Consider the following 19,323-nt stretch of genomic DNA (forward strand, 5'->3'; position numbering starts at 1 on the left):
GGGAGAATTGAGAGAGAGAGAGACAAACACACACACACACACAAAGAGGAGAGGGGAACTGCTGGGGCCGGCCCGTATTGAAGAATATGGCCGAATTTACCCGGGCTGGCCGTATATCGGCGTATAACACGCACACATCATTTGCCCCCTATTTTCAGGGGGAAAAAGTGCGTGTTATACGCCGATAAATACGGTACTTTGTTCAATTATTATTGTGGTAATAATTTCATCTGTTATGCATTAATTACAGCAAGGGCAAAATAATGGACATCATCACAGAGTATGAGCCCGGATAATTAGAAGAAACATATCCAGGGCTTTTTTTTGTCATAGAACGTCCAGAATGGAGTTCCGGCACCTTTTTTGGATGGAACCTTGTAGGGTAGGCAAGGTGGGTTGTATGACATGTGTGAGTTCCGGCACCTTTTAATTTTTTTATTTTTACAAAAAAAGCATTGAACATATCCATTATGAACACTATATGAAAACTTACCTGTATATATTTTATTACTATTTTCATGTCTTACATTTATTATAGATACCTTATCCACTTTATGAACTAACAGCAAGCATATGATTGTGGCAGTATAAGCATATAATAAATAAGTTAAGCCTACCCTATTACTTTATTTAATTTTTATATCTATCTCATATATGTGACTCTTGGCAACACACATAATTAAAATACAACACTAAACAGTCAACATAACTCAAACACACCCACTAAAATACAATTAAAAACATTTAAAACTATAATAACAACAACTTTAGCATCTATCTCATCTTTAGCATTTTTCTCATCCCTTTGAGGGAAAATCAGAGGCACAAAGCTGGATAATTAGAGAATGGCTGCCACAGATAACTTAAGAATCATATTTGCTTTTTAAAATTAGATCAGCCTTGCACAGACAAAACATGGTCTAGGCTTCTCTTCTTACTTTGTGTAAAGTCTAATTTGAAAATCCCACTGTGATAAAATATTATTGAATTATAAAACAGTTGTGATATTTCTTTCTTTTCCAACATCATCTCCAGTTAATCTTTAGTTACATTCATACATCAGGTGGCCTGATAAATTGATAAATCATTTTTAAGAATCTTGGGTTTTTTATTCAAATTCAGCATCTGCAACCTTTTAAAACTGGGAAAGAAAAATAATTTCTATTTCAATGTCAGGCATTTCAAATGGAAATAAATGTATGATGTAGTTTAGTAAAACCAATTTAGTAGTCAGTTATAACTGCTAAAAATAATCTTGTATTGCCTCTATGATACATTTGTTTGGAGAAGATGTCCCCAAATCATATCCAAATATATTTTATAAATGATCCAAATACAGCAAAAAAAGAGGAAATGAGCTGCAAAAGGCATAAAATGTTATAACTAATACATAGTTTATATTTTAGCATGAAATTAATAGTACATTAAAATAATTAATTATATAACATGCCTTATCAGTTAACTATATGAAAGCGATGGTTTCAGAAGCACAATATATTTTAAGTCATGGTTCAGGTCTATTTGGTTGAATCATAAAATGTTTTTCTTAACGTGCAATCATTACTTAATGTAACTAAAGTTTCCATGCTTCATGTAAGAATATTAGGAAAATTAAACAATTCAATATTGTCATGTTAGCTCCATCCAAATATACTGTATTATTTATTTTTCATTACAATAATTTTCTCATATGAAAACTGAAAGAACATGTAAGACCTTTTTACCTGTCTTCTAATTCTATTCTTTTCATACTGTGAAGATGCAAAACAGCTAGTATTATTGCTACCAGGAATATGACCGCACAGCAAACTCCTACACTGATATAAAACACACGCGTAGAAGTGGTGGGAGCTGCATTTACAGGATCAACTGAAATAGAACATAGAATTCAACAAAAAATTAGTGGAAATTAAATGAACATATTTGATAGCTCAAGAAAAAAATAATTATGTTAAGCATATATAAAGCTCAAAATTTTATTTGCAGAACTTTAAATTGTAAAAGTGCATTAATCAAATTTGATTTATATCTAGTATGTAAGAAATATAAAATTATTTATTGTAAAAGTAACTGATAGCAAAATTTAATATACAGACTATTGAATTAACTATAAAAACAACATGGCAGGAACAACTTATTTGTTTATTCCTGTATGGATCTATACCACCCATTCATGAAGACTTGGTGGCTAACAATCAAGAACAACATGAAATAAAAAGACCCCGTTTCCAAATATCTATAAAATAATAAAGCATTCATAACATAAAGATAATTGAGAAGATATATTTATTTATTTAATTTATATGGCTGCCCAGCTGTGAAAATACAGTTGCAGTGGCATAGAAAACTCTATGTCTGCCAGATTCTGATCTTCATTCAAAACATTCCATTATTGAATTAGGTGGAACAACCAATAGTCACACTCAACTAGGCACTAGCCCGGAAAAGGTGTCTTTAGTATTTTACTTCTATTATATTGATAATGCTCAAGCATAAACTGCTAATTTGGTTAATATTCTTAGTGAAAGAGATGACCAGGCTGAGGGGATCAAATACATAATCAATTTGGAGTCCCTAGGCCCCTATAAGGGATGTAAGTCCAGCCTCCACTTAAAATCCGTTGACTCTTATCTGGTACCAATTTGCCTTGACAGTTAGTAGTTCAGATTCTTCTGTATAAATATCATGAAATAAACACGTAGTGTTTTTTGAACTCTATCCTGGTACCTGATTTCTTGCACCTGACAGTTAGTGCCCAATATAGTGTCCAAATACAAAGTAACTTAGGATCTTTAAATGAATAAGAGGAATGAATAAAAGATTGAAAGTCTGACTAAATTTTCTTAATTCAACAGCAATGTGGGAAGAATTTAGTTTCTGATTCCTATATGAGCAGGCAATTCAAAAAGAATGTATATGATCTTCTTCATGCAAATCATAACATGAATTAAAATAAGGGAAAAAAATCCCTACCATTGTATATAAACATTTACTTACAAATGGCTTTAGTGTTATTTTTGTCTGATATTGGCAGCTTTACTTCTAAATCAAGTTCTAAAGATAAGAGGAGAAAAGGGGCATTTTAGATTTAGATTTTAAGTTTTCTAATAAATTGCTTTTATTAGAAGAGAATAAAAAAAGAATTTATCCAAGCACCAACAGAAACACAAAGCTTTGAAAGTTCGGTTATTTAAAAAATTCTACACAATCGAAGGTCTACAGAGAAAATACCATAGCATGCAGTACCATTACCTCCAAGTCTCCAGTAACAAGGTGATTACAACTTATGCAGTTGATTTGACATATATTAAAAACAAAATACCCTTAGATAAACATAACTATTTCACAGGAAATAGGGAGAAACATAAACTAAAATTAAACTGAGAATGTATTATGATCCTAGAAAAAAAAGAGATTAAGCCAGAATTATTTTTGTTAGGAATAATAGGAGCAAATTATGAGAAAGACTATATATTTAATTCTACACGTACTAACTGCAGGAAGAATTGTATTTGCCCAACATTGGAAGAATGAAAATTTACCAACTGAAGAATTAATTAAGAAAATTTTAGTGTGTGCAGAAATGGATAGATTGACTTTAAATATAAAAGAGAAAGAAGACTCAATGTATTTTATTACATGGGATAATTTTTATCAATGGCTAGAAAAATGTGTTAGAGAGAAAGGAATGTGATAGGTAATTTTGAATATATATTAGCAAGAAGACCATTGAACGATTAATTAACATATTATTTTATGATAATCAACTATTATTCATTGTTCTTTTTAAACACATGAACCCAGACATTATGCTGTTTGCTAAATATTGAGAATGTCATTTGAAAAAACTCTAACCCAAATCCCAACCCTAACCCTAACCCAAATCCCAATCCCACCTTATTCCTAATTCAAAACATATTCTTCACATAATATTGAAACACTATGTTAAAATAGATTAGTAGTTATTATCTAGCAGGAAATTGCAAACAATGATAAAAAGACAATTTCCACTGTAATAATGGTATTTCACCTTTATTTCCTTTAGTTTATAAATATTGACATAAATATTGTTATTGAAAATCTAAAGTATTTCTTTCTCACATGCACATAATTCTGTTGTCAATACTGTATTTCTACCATAGTAGCTATTATCTACTTTAGTGATAAAATCAACAAACTTTTTCTCCACTTTAAAGTGATGAATTTAAAAGAGTAGTGATAAAGAGCTTTCCAGCAGAAAAGATTCTATGAAGTTTGCAACTGACTTCTTTAAAATAAAAAACAAAAAAGCCATTACTTACTTTTATGACACATTTTCCTCCGTTTGAAATTTAATACTGTGATATTTTTAGAAGTATTAACTGTCATGTTGAGTTGCATTAGTACTGTAACATCAAAGTCTAACTTGCCAGTACAAGACAGTTCCATCCGAAATACTGTAAATAGAAAGATAAAACAAAATGGTTTATCTTATTGTTTTATATACTTTCAACACTTTACTATTATTTAAAAATTTAATATAACTATAATTTAGACTTTTTCTTTAACCTATCATGTCTAGAGCTACAAAAAAAGATGACACTTTCTCGGTCAATATGAATCAGAAGAGATTTTGGTTTTACTCAAACAGATAACCTATTTGATCCCCTTTGCTACTGGAGAAAGAAACTGAAGAATTCCTGGTCACATCCTATTATGATATTAATAGGAAGTACATTTACTTCCTATGGAAGAATATCTACTGGGATCAGAAAAAAGGTTTTATTTGTGGTAGCTCCTTCCCTAGGGCAGAACCTATGGCATGGGTGCCAGAGGCGGCACTTAGAGCCCTCTCTGTGGGCATGCGTGCCGTCGCCCCAGTCCTAGGCCTTTAGCTGGGTTTTATAAAACCTTTTCGCTTTAGGCCTCCGCCGCCGTGTGCAAAAAAAAAAAAAAGGTCCAATCAATCAGTCAATTTCAACTTCTCGCAGGAAAAAAAAGACCTTGCAAAGTTGGAATTGATTGATTGAACTTTTTAGTCCCACCCAGTCTGCTGTTACCACCACAGCCACGCCCACCCAATGGGCCACTCCCACCCAATGGGCCATACCCACCCGGCACCTGACGATGCATAGGTGGGTTTTGGGTTGAGTTTGGACACTCGGTCTCTAAAAGGTTCGCCATCACTGCCCTAGGGAATATAATTACTATGGAGATAGGATCTGTCCCCATTTTGATACTTTTTCTGGAACATCTTGAAAACATGATTCTGTCAGTAGGCCTGGGCACTCAGGTTGATATGGAGCTGATCAAATGGTTAGTTTGATTGTCTTTTTTGACACTGCAGAGGTGGTGGATGGGTGTGTGTTTAGAAGCTTTATAATAGATGTTTAATTTTTAAGCCATTCAGAGTCACCCTGTGTAAGCTGGATGGCAATATAATTTTTTTCATCAATCAATCAATAAAATCAAAGTACAATGGAAAAAGGAGGTAACAGATTTCCTTGATTATTATTCATCCAAGATGCAGGAGTAATAATGTTTGGTTTTGTAACTAAAAATCAACTTTGAATAAGAGTCCTAAAAAAATTGCCAATTTGTATTTATTATTATTACATTTATTTGCCTCTTCTCTTGCAGTTCAAGAGAAGTTTCCTACCATTTAGAATGAAATAAAAATGAATGTAAGAAGCTACCACTGGAAAAAAAATGTCCTCCCCACAAATACTTCACATTTCTTTCAAGGAAGACAAAAATTGATTAGATTCCATTCATTATAAACTAGGATAAATTAAGTTGCAACATTTTAATTAATATTCAGAAAGAATAAAAATCAAATAGTTGAGGATACAACAAATTAAATGCAAGATGTAATAAAAAAATTAGAAATAATAACTCAAGAACAAAATGTGGATAAATTGGCATGAAATATCAGTTCATTTATAAACAGAACATGTTTTAAATTATGTTTTGCATATAAAAATGGATAACGGATGCAAAACTGGAAACAAAATCAATTTCCTAAAACAAGATAAGAGGCAACAGATGCTCTAATACAATGACTGTGTCTGGGCTAAGTTTCATTAATTTTCAACTCTAAACAAAGTTCTATAGAATTCACCTGATGGCAAATTGTATAATGGCCAGAATATACAGGTAGTCCTTAACTTATAACCACAATTGAGCCCAAAATTTCTATGGTTAAGTGAAATACTTGTTAAATGAATTTTGCCCCATTTTACGACCATTCTTGCCTCAGTTATTGTGAATCACTGCAGTTGATAAGTTAGTAACCCGGTTGTTAAGTGAATCTGGCTTCCCCATTGACTTTACTTGTCAGAAGGTCGCAAAAGGGGACTATATGACCCCAGGACACAGCAACTGTCATAAATATGAAGCAGTTGCCAAGCATCTGAATTTTGATCACATGATGCAAAGATCGTAACTGAAAAACGGTCATAAGTCACTTTTTTCACTGCTGTTGTAACTTTGAATGGTCACTAAATGAACTGTTGTAAGTCGAGGACTACCTATATAAAGTTTAATTACAATTTGTTGTGTAAGTCACAAAGTCTATCTCTTTCCTTTGCTATTATGTTTATAAACATTCTGATCAACCAGAGTAGGTCATGCTCTTATTTCTGCTCTCCAAGGAGTTAGTAGTCCACCCATCAAAGTAAACAGTTAACAGTATTTGAATACAGGTAGTCCCCAAGGTACGAGCCTAATAGAGCCTGCCCATTAGGCTCGTAATCGTCAAATGAATCAGACTCAATATTACAACAATTTAAAATCAAACTCATTAATTGAATCAAATGGGTCATTAAATGAACAAAGATTTGACTTATTATTTTCTCTGATGGCTGCCTGAACTGACTTTTCCTGCCGCTGCTGCAGACTGTTTCTGACTGCAAATCAGCTGTTTCAGGAACCACAGTATTGTAAATTGCCTCCCAAGCAGGCAGCAGGCTTTTTTTTAAAAAAAAAAAAGATTTGTTGCTAGGCAGCTCAAGCTTCTTCAGAGTGGGGGTGGAAAACTCTCCAAATTGTAGTTGCCACTAAAGTAGCTTTAGCTTTAAGCGTCTTCAGGCAGGCATGCAGAGGGAGATGGGGGTGGAGTTTACAGAACTGTCGGCTTGCAACAGTAACTGAGATGGAAGGGACCTTGAGGCCATCTAGTCTAACCCAGTGCTCTCACAAGAGAGTATAGTACTGTACTGTAGTTCTGATAAATGCCTATCCAGTATCTCTATTTTTTTAATAAATATTTTATTAATTTTCTAGTTTTACCAGTCCAATACTTAATAGACAATGTGTTGTCTGGGTCCATTAGTAATTCAGTGGTATATATTAACTTCCTCAATCTAGATCCAATATTACACCATCAAATGTTTCCTCTCTTCTTCCGGTAGTACCTGTTTTCCCACACTAGGCAGATACAATTCTTATTGTTATTAATAAATATACAATTGAATATTAAGATCTTTGTTACATTTTTCTCATAATATCAATAATGTCAGTTTTAGATAACTTTTCTAATCAAAACATATCTTAATTGCATTTGCACTTAATATCTATATGTTCAATCCGTACCCTATTTTCGCTTTTTTTTTTAAATTTTAATTTCTCCTCAGTGTTCAAAATGTCTCTATTGTTTATAATTTCAAAGTAAGTTATATTTGGGTAACCAAAAGCTTCCCTTATTCAAACTTCTTAGTATTTTCCTGTTTCTCTTCTCATACCAAAATCTAATATTCTAATTACAAAACTTATCTTTCTAGTTATAATAATACTTCTATTTCTAGCAATTATCTATTCTCCACCATATTCTTAAAAGCGTCCAGTGAAAGAACACCCACAACTTCTGGAGGCAATTTAAATTTAAAACTTTTTTTTTTTTTTTAAATTGCACCTCATCAGCACAAGCCTCTCCAGGCAAAATCCAAAATGGGAATTTCCTTCAGTAAGGGGTCAGCAGAATCTCTGGTGGGTTTGTGCTAGGGAGAGGAGGCAGCAGCAGCCACATTGTGTTTGTAAGTACATTACTTTGCAAGATTGTTTGCAAATGCAAACAAACAATCTTGCAAAGTAATGTACTTACAAACACAATAAAAAGCAGAGCAGCTCCCAAAGTGATTACAAACAATACAGTATAGCACTATAGAGCAGGCATGTCAAACTGCCGGCCTACGGGCCAGATGCATCACGCCAAAACCGCGCCCACTCCATTGCCAGCAATGGGGAAAAAGTCGCGATACGTCATGCGATGTCATGTGACGTCATGAGTTTGCCATGCCTGCTATAGAGTAACAAAAAAGAATATTTTAAAATATTTACAGAAGTAATTCTAACTCTCTGCAGTACAGTACTGTAGTCCTCAAGCCCAACAAGCAGCATATCTTCCATGCAGCTCCAGGAAATCAAAAACAAACGGTCGGTGCTGGCTGCAAAAATCACCGGATCTTGTTTGGCCATGTGACCAGGCACAACCCCCCCAAAAAACCCCCACTTCCGGCTTCTCATAGGCCGAACAGGCCCAGGCAAGTTATAGAGTTAAAATGGCCGCTGCAGCAACTGAGACTGAATCCAAGTCACATGGCTACAGAGGCCTGTTTTTGATCACAATTTTGAATTTCTAATGTAAGTACATTTTCTGAATAACCTCACTTTGTGACATCTCGCTAAATAAACGCTCGTATCTGGGGGATTACCTGTATTCTGTTGTGTGCCAGCTCTAATGGAAATACACTCACCTGACAAAGTTCGAGGAACTTCTCCTTGTTCAGAAATATTTACCTGTGGCATATCCATAGCCAACAGATTATCTACTTGAAATCCCAGTTTATATTCAATCTGTAATAATATGCAGAAAAATATCAAACTAAAAATATGTTTAACAAAGATTATCTGTTTCAAGTTACACTGTTAACAAAAAACCTGTTTGCTAGGTGCCAACATCATATCTGATGGAAAGATTTAGATAAAAAATAAGATAATGCTAAGTCACTTTTATACCAAGAAGGAGGAATAATTGAAGAGAATGAATGGAAAATCATTTTATATAGAAAAAATACATATAAATTTCTTCATAAATGTGCTCAATGTTTAAATATTTAATGCTTTTTGCTTTATTAAACTAGGCACCAAAACATAAATGTTGGAATAGTAATGAAATATTTAATCTTTAAACTACACTGAAATAATTAAAGCAAAAATCAAGAAATATGACATATCTCACTCATTATTTCACTTATAATGGATGTTATTTGAGTTGTCATCTACATAATTTACCAAAATTGAATTAAATACATTTATACATATTAGGTATGTATCTGCACAGATTTCCATCTGGAATAATGTAAAGCTCATACATTCACAAAAGAACTCTACTATCCCTATATGAGATTGTGATTAGACATGATTCATGCCGAAACCCTCAGTTCAAAGGACTGACACAATAACCTAAGAGGAATACACATGTCCTCTGACACTAAACAAATCAGGATAGCAGGTTCTGTAAATTTACAGTGATTTTATTTTTTACAAACCTCAGTTATACCATGTTTCCCCAAAAGTTAAACCTACCCCGAAAATAAGCCCTAGGTTGATTTTTGGGGGTGGGCCTAATATAAGCCCTACCTCAAAAATAAGCCCTAGTTTTGGGGTGAGGCGCACGCCTAAAAATCAAGCTAGGGCGGGGGTGGCGGGATGGAGTTGCCTTACACGGTCCGCATCCACTTACCAGGCCTCCCATGAATCGACACCTGCCTTTCCTCGCTGGCCCATTTCTTCTGCAGCGTGAATGAAGCTGCTCCTTCAGCCTCAGAAGAAGTGGGCCAGCTGGGCGGGGCTGTTAGTGCTACCGCTGCAAAGTGAGTACAAACAACACTCTCTGAAAATAAGACCTGGTGCCTCTTTTGGAGGCAAAAAAAAAAAAAAGTCTGGGTCTTATTTTCGGAAAACATAGTAGCTACACAATCAATTCTTTTGCAAACTTAAAATAGCTATTGCTTACCTTAGACTTCGCATGCCAAGTGAAATGAAGGCTGTTTGTCTCTACTGGTATTTGTAGATTAAATGACAAAGCGAAGTGATTGATAAGGTCATTTCTCACATAATAAAGTTCTGCATCGATTCCTAAATATTTTTAAAATGATAAAAGAAGGCCGAAAGCAAAGTTATAACAAGTGGCAAAATCATTTCAAGAAAAAACCAGCTTGTTACAATGTAACGCCACAGATAATGTAACAGCAAATAATGAGACCTTGTGTCTATGGGAATTGGGAGACCGGATTCCAAAATCTACAATAGTTGTTTTCACAATGCACAACAGGAGTACATTTTAATTTTTTTGCAGCACAAAGACCACTCCCCAGTTCAGCCCAGTGGTGCTGTACAAAGATGTTTTTTGGCAAACTGAAATCCTAGGACTGCATTTTGCTTTCTTCCCCCTGTAGCACCCAGGCTGGGCACACCTCATCAGCAATGGGAACAAGAAAATGGTGAAGGTCAAGTGCATAGGGCAGACATGATATCAGAATACAAGATGGTGAGGGTGACTACGGAAGTAAACAGAAAGCCCAAAATGTGATCATGTGACTGTGGGGGTGGTAGTGGCTATTGGAATTTTGAATCTGTTGTAAATGGCCCTGGGGAGATCCTTCTTAACTTTCATGGTCCCTGAGCAACCAGTCATAAATTGAGCACTATCTGTAGAAGTGTCAACATCCAAGATACCTTAGAAGATATTTCCTATTTACAAAAGCTACTAAAAGTTAAATCTGTGCTATTGTCATTATCACATTGGAAAGTAACAGGACGATGGTTATCTGTAGAAATGAGACATATAACTGAAAAGGCGCAATGACCGAAGAATATCAAATAGGGAGACTTAATGTGTGAAAACTATTTTAAAATATATTTAACTTCATATGCTATCAAAATAATGTATAGGAGTTTAAAAGTCCTATATGAAAAGTAAGATTCTAAAAATTCAAGATGGCTTTAGAAAAAAACTAAAAACATAAGAAATATTGCTGATGTATTGATGTGTATCAATTTATTTTTTATTGATCACAGGAAGGCTTCAGTTGTGTTGACCATGTTCTTAAGAAAATGAGAATTTTTAACAATTCACTGTCCTTATGACCAGCCTATAAAAAGTCACATGGCACATGGCAAAACAGGCTTGCTCCAGGTCAGAAAAGGGGTGCACAAAGATTATTTATTTATTCAACGTACAACACTGTAAATATTGGGAGGAAACTTGGATTGGAAGAAGATGAGCATAGATTTAAAACCAGAGGGGGAAAAATGAATAACCTGCACTTTGCTGATGACACTACTCTGGGAGCTGAAAATTCAAATGATTTGGAAGCTCATATTATTTAAGTCAATAAGAATAGTGAAAAAAATGGGACCAAGAGTAAATATAAACCCCAAACTAATGACAGTTAAGCACCTAGTGACAGAACTGACAATTAAGTTACTATAGTAGTAGACAGTTTTAGAGTTAATTAATAACATTAAAGAACCAGCAGTCAAGAAATATTTCACTGGTAGTACTTGTTTGAGTAGAAATTCAGACCTTGAAAAAAATAAAAAGTATCACGCCATGTTTATACTACAAAGATGAAAATTATGTAGGCAGTAGTTTTTCCTACGGAAAAACAAAACTTGGACTTTGAAGCAGTTTTGGGTATTTTATGATAAGGGGACCTTGAATGCTGAAGCACTAAAGGGAGTTAGAGAATAAAGAAAAAAAATAGAGCAGAATTCTATAATAGCAGCTATTGCATATTTTTTTTGCCAAACTTTATAAAATAAATAAATAACCTTCTTCATAAAATGGACATAACATGTTACAATAAAGTTACAGATCAAGAACAAGCGCAACGGAAAATTTAGAAAATTACTTTGAGGGATTTAACCATGGTAAGCAATGATGCAGATATTACTCGACTTCCAATCACAATTAGGAACAAAATCTTCATTAAAGCAGTCATTAAACAAAATGTTCATGTGACTGTTTCACTTAAAAACTGCAATCCTGGCATTTCCAGTTCTGGTTGTTAAACAACCTCCTAGGTCTTCAGATGGAATGCCTGCCAAAGGATTTCAACTCTGTGGAACTAAAATTTTCCCAGCAGGCAGCTCTTTTGCTCTCAAATTTTTGTGCAGTCTGCCAATGGATTTCAGCTCTAGAAATGATGCAGAAATCTTCACAATTTCAGCTTGTTCCTGCAACCTGCCAAAGGTTTTCTATGCAGTAGGTTGTAAATTGCAATCATATGATTGCAAGTCGCTTGGCAATTGGTTGTAAATGTGAGCCAGTTGCCAAGCATCCAAAATGCAATCAAATGACTGTGGGAGGGTGGCATGGTGCTATATTTTACAATGGCCAAAAATGTTTTATGTGCTGTAAAGCACCTTTTCCAAGGCCATTGTAACTTTGAACAGTAAATCAAGGACTACCTAGATGGAAAAGAATATGGACATACAAATGGAATTGATGATTTATTTTCTAAAGGAGATGTACATCTGTTGAACCAGGAATTGGATTTGTCTATTGTAAAGTGATGTCACATGACTGCATCATTTAGCGATGGCAATCCCTGTGATCCTGACTATCGCTTTTAAGTGAAAATGTAGGTCATTAAGTGAGTACCTCCTCACAACTTCCTGCTGGCTTCCAACAACCAAATCAGTGGAGGAGCCAGCAGGAAGTTGCAAGTTCCAGGTGATTTAAAAGCAGCCCAGCAGGCAAGTAAATGACTGCTGATACATGGAAGAGAGAGCAAGATGTGCAGATGGCTGGGGAGGCATAGCCTAATGGCAGTGCTGCTTGGGATGGCTGCTGCCAACTGGGAGAGGGTGTGTGGGTGGCCAGGGAGAGTGTGCGAGTGGTCAGAGAGTATGGCACAAGTACAGTGAGTCTAGGTAGGGGAGGTGCACAAAGCAGAGGGTGCAGGCAATTATTTGTGGATGAGGGAGACTTACTGTGGCAATTTGCAATCTTCCCTACCAGATTCTCTTTACTTATGGGTAGCCAAAACAGAACGTTGGCAATCACAATCACATGATCACAGAATACCCAAATTGTGATCATGTGACTATGGAGGTGTAACCAGTACTCTAATCACCATTGTAATTTTGAACAGTAGATACACAAGTGGTTGTTAACTGACTACCTGTATACTGAAAGTGAATGAATGCTCAGACTGAGTATTTAAAAATGACCAATACAAACAATGAGTTGGGTCATATAAAAAGAATGAAATAGGAATGAACCGCAAAATAAATATATGAAGGAAGAGTGGATTTGTTGGGAGATGGGAAAGTCTGAGAAAGTAATACTTATGCTGAATTAATGAGGCACCCAAAAAGAGAGGAGCTAAATTTAAAGAATAGCATGCAAAACATGAATCAGTATATGGATATGATGAAAGCAAAAAAGATTTGCAAGGAAACAAAAGTACAGTCAGGTATTATGAATGGAGTTGGTGTAAATTAGTCTTAACTGTATTTCATTTTTCTTTCTATTTCCTTTAATTTGCTCCTTATTCTTTTTCTACACATAACACAGCTTGCCATAAAAGAGATAAGCATCATTAACATATATGTATGCATGCATGTAGTTGCACATGTAGTGTGATAAGCTCTGGTTTCTATCAGTCTGTGAGCTATACTGATGTTTAAATGAATTTCAGTATGACTGTTTATGACGCAATTGGACTTTGTAGTTCTTTTTGTCAAATGTTCATGGTTTCTGATTTCATGTAAGCTTAGTTGAGAAAAGGAATTATAAAAACCAGTAGGAAGTTAACATCCAGTATTTTATTCAGACATTTAATACCAAGTAAAGGATAGACAATTGTGTGTCTTTCAGATGTTAATTCAGAACTTACTAGATTTCTATAGTAGCATGACCAATTTTTTGTGCTCCAGGGAAAAAGTTCTGCATTAGGCATATTATGGCTTTGATCTGGTTTAGTGTGTTGTTTGAACACAGACTACAAACCATAGTTTATCAGTTTATTCAACTAATCGCTGAAAGTAGTTACAAAAATTAACCAATGTTGTATTTATGTCTGAACTGAGAAACTTTTAATTATGTTTGCCCTATAAGGCAGATTCAAATTATTATTTATTACTTTATGTATAGCATATCTGATGGCTAAGATAAAGAATTACTATAGTTTGTTATGAGGCATAATCAATGTTATTGGGTCAGGAGACCAAAGAGAAGTTCTAAAATGTGGCACAAAATGTTGTAGTAAGATGGGGAAATTGCAAAAAGTCAGAGGCAGCTTATTTATTTGTTCAATTTGTTTCAATTATCCAATCAACTCAAATGATACACAATGCATTCTCTCTCTCTCTCCCTCTGTCATATATGGAAAAATTCAGATAAAAACTTATACTAATTGTAATATAGATTATTGAATAAGAGCACAAATTTTAGAATTCAACTTTTGGTTAATTTACCAACATGCTGCTAAGGAAAAAATGCTTTTATAACTTTTATTTACAAATGCAGACCAATAATACAACTGCTGAAAAGATTCTCATTCTGAAATATCCCCTGTATTTTCAAAAGGTGAAAAACCTAATCCATTCAACTACCATCCAATGTATATTCTAAGCACAGTTAATCAACTATATATACACACACACACATATACACACATATATATACACACACACTAGTCACCTATATAACAAATCCTTTGCTTAAGGACAATAAACTGATTTTAAACCTGGCTATCCAACTTTTGATTACTGCATCATTCTCTGCTATCTCACTAAGATATCACATTTGCCATGAGAATCTCTTTATGCTGCTTTCATAATTTATAATACAGAATTTGATAAATCCTGAGAAAAAGAGTGTGGGAGTAACTAGCAGCAACCTCTATTGATTGCTGCTTGCTGTGATACTATTTTGTGAAAATACTTATAAAGAATAAAGCATGATACTTACGGTTTCCACACTGACTCTATCTCCATCATAACGGATGTCAAATGGGGATCTATTCTTGTTTATCCAATATCTATTTTAACTGCACTTAAGCTTTGCCAAGTAACAAGTTTCAGTCCCCAACATTAACACAAACTCAGATCCCTCCCACTACATGCCAATAGTTTTCATGTTTTATGCAGGTTCTGAGGGAGCTTAGCTACCTTTTGCCACCAATAAACAAACCAAATAAACAAACAATAAACAAACAAATAAACCAAAACTTATAGTGTTTATTCAAAATGAAGACTGTCCTGTTTACAAAAAATGCTCTGCCAACTTAAATGGCAAATTAATTAAAACTATGCAAACTAAGTGCTTTAAATATTGAGGCATTATCTTCCACTTATTCTCCACATGGAATAAACAAATCCAGAACGGTGGAGGAGGCCACTAACGAAACAATTAGGTATGTGTGCTGTAAAGATAAGAGTTTTGTTTCCGAAGCCATCAAACTATTCAAGATGGGAAATTAACTTCTGCTCTAAATTATTTCTTCTGGAGGAACTGTAAAAACATCCTGTCAATAGGAAACAGAAATCATTTCTTGTCAAAGGCATTCGTTTCTGCAAAATGAAATCCTAATTTGCAAAGTACGACTGCTCTCAACTTCACCGTGATTTTTTTTGCCTGGATAGATAGCAAAACCAGGGGAGAATAATCCCAGCCGGCTGTTGACGACAGAATTTGGAAAGTGCTCGGAGAAGCACCTTTAAGCGACCATCAAAATGCAAAGCTAAACCTACAACGGCCACTCTTCCTCCTCTTGCAAAGTCACGTACATGCTGCATCTGTTTCCACCCCGAAACCCCATCCCAGGCGGTGTGCTCTCGGCACAAAGATGGTTAAGTTGCACTAATGCAGCAAGGCCCAACAAGGAACGAGGGGCCAGGCGATGGGAGAGATAGCCCGGCCGGAGGAAGAGGAATAATCCCGACTTCTATCCAGGAGGAACACCCGCCATTTAACCCACTAGCCTCCCACACGGACCGATCCCTTTGACGGCGGGCCCTCTCCCTTGTCCTCGCAAAAGCATTCCCACCAAAAAAAGACTCTGATTACACGTCAGAATCCTTCTCACTCACTCACTCACTCACATACAAACACACATACGGGAGCGCGCACAAAAAACCAAGTGTGAGTGAACACCCGCCTCTCACTCACCGATAAGGCGCAGCACCTCTTCTTGACTCATATAAACACTGAGGCCCGGTCCCGTGGCGGGAACGGGCGACTGAAGCGGTGCCTTCTGGCTTTCGGAACTCGCGGGAGGGAACAGCATCAGCAACAGGAGCGGCAACAGGAGGGAACGGAGGCGGCGGACGAGCCGCGACTCAGCGGCAGCGTCGTAGCTTCCATCCCGCCGGCTGCCCCGCACCATCGCTTGCCCCCGGTTCCCCACTGAGGAGGGGAACCGGGTCCCGGCCCGAGGCCTCACACTCGACAACCGTTCATACTCCGGCCACGCGCGCTCGCGCCCTCCGGGCCGGGTTCATGAGCTCCTTCCCCCCCCCGCGCGCGCTCGCGCTCGCACTCCCTTGACCCGCCCCTCCGGCCGCGGAGCCAGCACATCCGACGAGGACAGGCAAGGCCCGGCTTTCTCCGCATGCGCGTTCTTCTTTCCCGCGGCCTCTTCTTTGCGCCTGCGCGAAAGAACCTTAACCTAATCGTGGAAAGTGCTTTTCAGTCGTAATGGGAAGCATCGCCTCGTTTTTCCACAGTAGTGCCGTCCCAAAATCTCGCACTTGGACCTCACTTGGCACAATTTATTGAGCACAAAAAGGTATCCGTTTATTCCACCCTATACCTAAGTGGAACCATTACTGGAAGCTCTATTTGAATGAAAAGAGCCTCTGATGCCTGCTGGAAGTAAAAAGAAATGAAAGCAGCGTTTTTATATTGTAACAGTTTATACTATTACGTATATACTATATGTTTTTCTATGTAAGAGCAAGGTTGGAGAATTCTGGGAATTGAAAGCCCATACATCTTAAAGCTGCCAAGGTTGAGAAATACTGCTTTATAATGGTGCCATTGCATAGTTAGTATTAGAGCATATAACACCAGACATGTCACTAGAAGGTAAAATAATGAAACTCTCTCACTTTGGCAGTGTCATATGGGAGAATTCACTGGAGAAAGTAATTATGTTTAGAAGAATTAGCAGTAAAAGGAAAACACAGTGGCTGGACACCATCAAAGCTGACATTAGCCAGAGCATAGAAGTACCCAGTCTCAGAATTTTGATAGACAGCGGTTTAAAGGAAAGGGAAAGAAGAGGGGGGGGAAATGACCAAATAGTGCTTATGCCAGTGATGGCGAACCTTTTAGAGACCGAGTGCCCAAAAACTGGCCCCGCCCCCACTTCACCCCCCTGCCCACCCCCACTCTGCCCCCCATCCCCCGCCTGCCCACAGAACCACTCACCGCCTCCAGGGCCCACTGCAGATCACCCAGGCAGCCTAGCAGCGCTATGGCGGCCACACCCTCTGCCCGCGCCCTGCAGCATCAACTGCATGATGGGGTGTGAGGGCAGAGTCTTCTCTACGCTGCTTGGCTGCCATGTCCTTGGCTGCGCTGCTCCGTGTGGGTCACGCTCGAGGGCGAGTCTCCTTCAGGGGGGCTGCTGGAGAGGAGGTGGTCGCGGAGGAGGCAAGTCTGGGGCAACGGCACGTGTGCCCACAGAGAGGGCTCCGAGTGCCGCCTCTGGCACCCGTGCCATAGGTTCGCCACCACTGGCTTATGCCCCATCCTGGGCGATAGTTATATGAGACAAGAGCAGACTGCAAACTCACATATCTTTTCCTCCATTTCCTACAACTCTCTACCATTTGTTGTGGTGAAATTGGCAGAATATTCATGTGATGGCTCTCTTGCTCTCTTATTTTCTTTCTATTGAAGTCCCTGGCAGAAAAATTCTTTGCCACCAAACAGAAATTTTTAATTCTAGCTCTAATTCTCACAATCGTCCATCTAAAATCTGGAATATTGGTTTGTGGCTATTTTTCCTTATGTGAAACAATTCCTACTCTGTTAACTGGAATCTGGATGGAGCAAAGCAGAACATCATCCTTTCCCAAGAAAGAGTCTTTCAATAATGGCTCCACTTTTCTTTCTTTTATGATGGTCAAGCAGTTTTGGAGGACGTAGTAGAGATTGTCTGGAATGGTATAGGGTCTCCAATTCGTGCAGAGGGTTGGACTAGAGGATCTCCAAGGTCTCTTCCAGCTCTGTTATTCTGGATTATAAATCCAACAATAGTGTAATATGAATAAAGGAATTATTCACGATCAGTCAATTGCAAAAGACAGCTTTACTTGGAACAGCTTACATCCTGCAATAATATCTCTAACAACATAAACCATCAACATCTGCCTGTCCCAGATCGATCCTAAAGGACTCAATAGGTGGATAAAAATGCCAAGTCCAGTCTAAACATCTGGCTGACTGTGCAACAGAATTATTTTTATTTAAAAAAGTAACAGTAAGGATGTCAGAGAATAGTTCTAGTGCTACAAAGGACAAGAGATTGAGTAACTATGGCAGATGCAAAAATCTGTGTATCCCTTCAGTCAAAACTTTACAAAAGTCTCCTTTGTCAGAAATAAAGGTTCCATCGGTTTCCTGTGGCCATTTATGAATCTTCTATTATTATTTTGCAAATGTTTCTTCTAGTTTAGAAAGATTCTCAGTTTTCATCCTATTGACTGTAGGTATGTGATTTCCCATACAGATTTTCAATAATATTCAAGTTTTAGAACTGTGAAGACTGTCCAAAGCCTTTCTTTCTTTTTGATAAATATTTTACAGTTTATTTGGAGGTGAGCTTAGTTATCTTGATAAAATGTTCAATCTTTTTTCAGCCTAAGTTTCTTCACTAACTATGCGAGATTAGGTTCTAGGGTATGTTAATACTGTACTTAATTGAATCCATCTTCCACTTGCATAATACTTGCTATGCAACATGTTTAATGGATTGCAAGGTGTTCATTTTTTTCAAATGTTTCACATTTTTTCCTCTAAATGTATATTGTGTTGTTGTGGCTGAACAGTTCAGTTTTAGATCCATTTGTCCTAGCTCTTTGTTGCAAAAGTTTCAAGCTTATCAAGGTTTTCTTTGCATACTTTAGATAATGACTTTCATATGAGTTTGAAGAAAAAGTTTCTTTTAGACATGCAGGCCACTGTTCTATAAGCTATACTTTATTGTGGATATCTACTTCACTGTCAGCTAATACCTTTTCAGTGAACTATGAATTTTGTTTGCAGATCTGGTCAATTTTAAGGCAGTTCTAACAGATGTTTCCCTAAAATAATAAACAGCT

The 19,323-nt window shown here is 36.8% G+C and overlaps 1 protein-coding gene across 2 annotated transcripts in view; it reads right to left on the bottom strand.

Annotated features, from left to right (window-relative positions):
- Nucleotides 1–16,312, bottom strand: part of LOC107298739 (tyrosine-protein kinase RYK-like) — a 22,640-nt gene extending 6,328 nt beyond the window's left edge. For both annotated transcript variants that reach the window (XM_015828103.1, XM_015828102.2), the window contains exons 1-6: nt 16,163–16,312; nt 9,995–10,116; nt 8,733–8,832; nt 4,302–4,436; nt 2,998–3,054; nt 1,725–1,869 (exon numbers count right to left, since the gene is read on the bottom strand). In XM_015828103.1, coding sequence (XP_015683589.1) covers nt 1,725–1,869; nt 2,998–3,054; nt 4,302–4,436; nt 8,733–8,832; nt 9,995–10,116; nt 16,163–16,280 — 677 coding nt within the window. In that variant the 5' untranslated portion in view covers nt 16,281–16,312. The remainder of the gene's footprint in view (nt 1–1,724; nt 1,870–2,997; nt 3,055–4,301; nt 4,437–8,732; nt 8,833–9,994; nt 10,117–16,162) is intronic.
- Nucleotides 16,313–19,323: the final 3,011 nt, after the last annotated feature.

Source organism: Protobothrops mucrosquamatus, unplaced genomic scaffold, assembly GCF_001527695.2.
Source record: "Protobothrops mucrosquamatus isolate PMUCROS unplaced genomic scaffold, P.Mucros_1.0 scaffold4239, whole genome shotgun sequence".
In the NCBI taxonomy this organism is placed as follows: Eukaryota; Metazoa; Chordata; class Lepidosauria; order Squamata; family Viperidae; genus Protobothrops; species Protobothrops mucrosquamatus.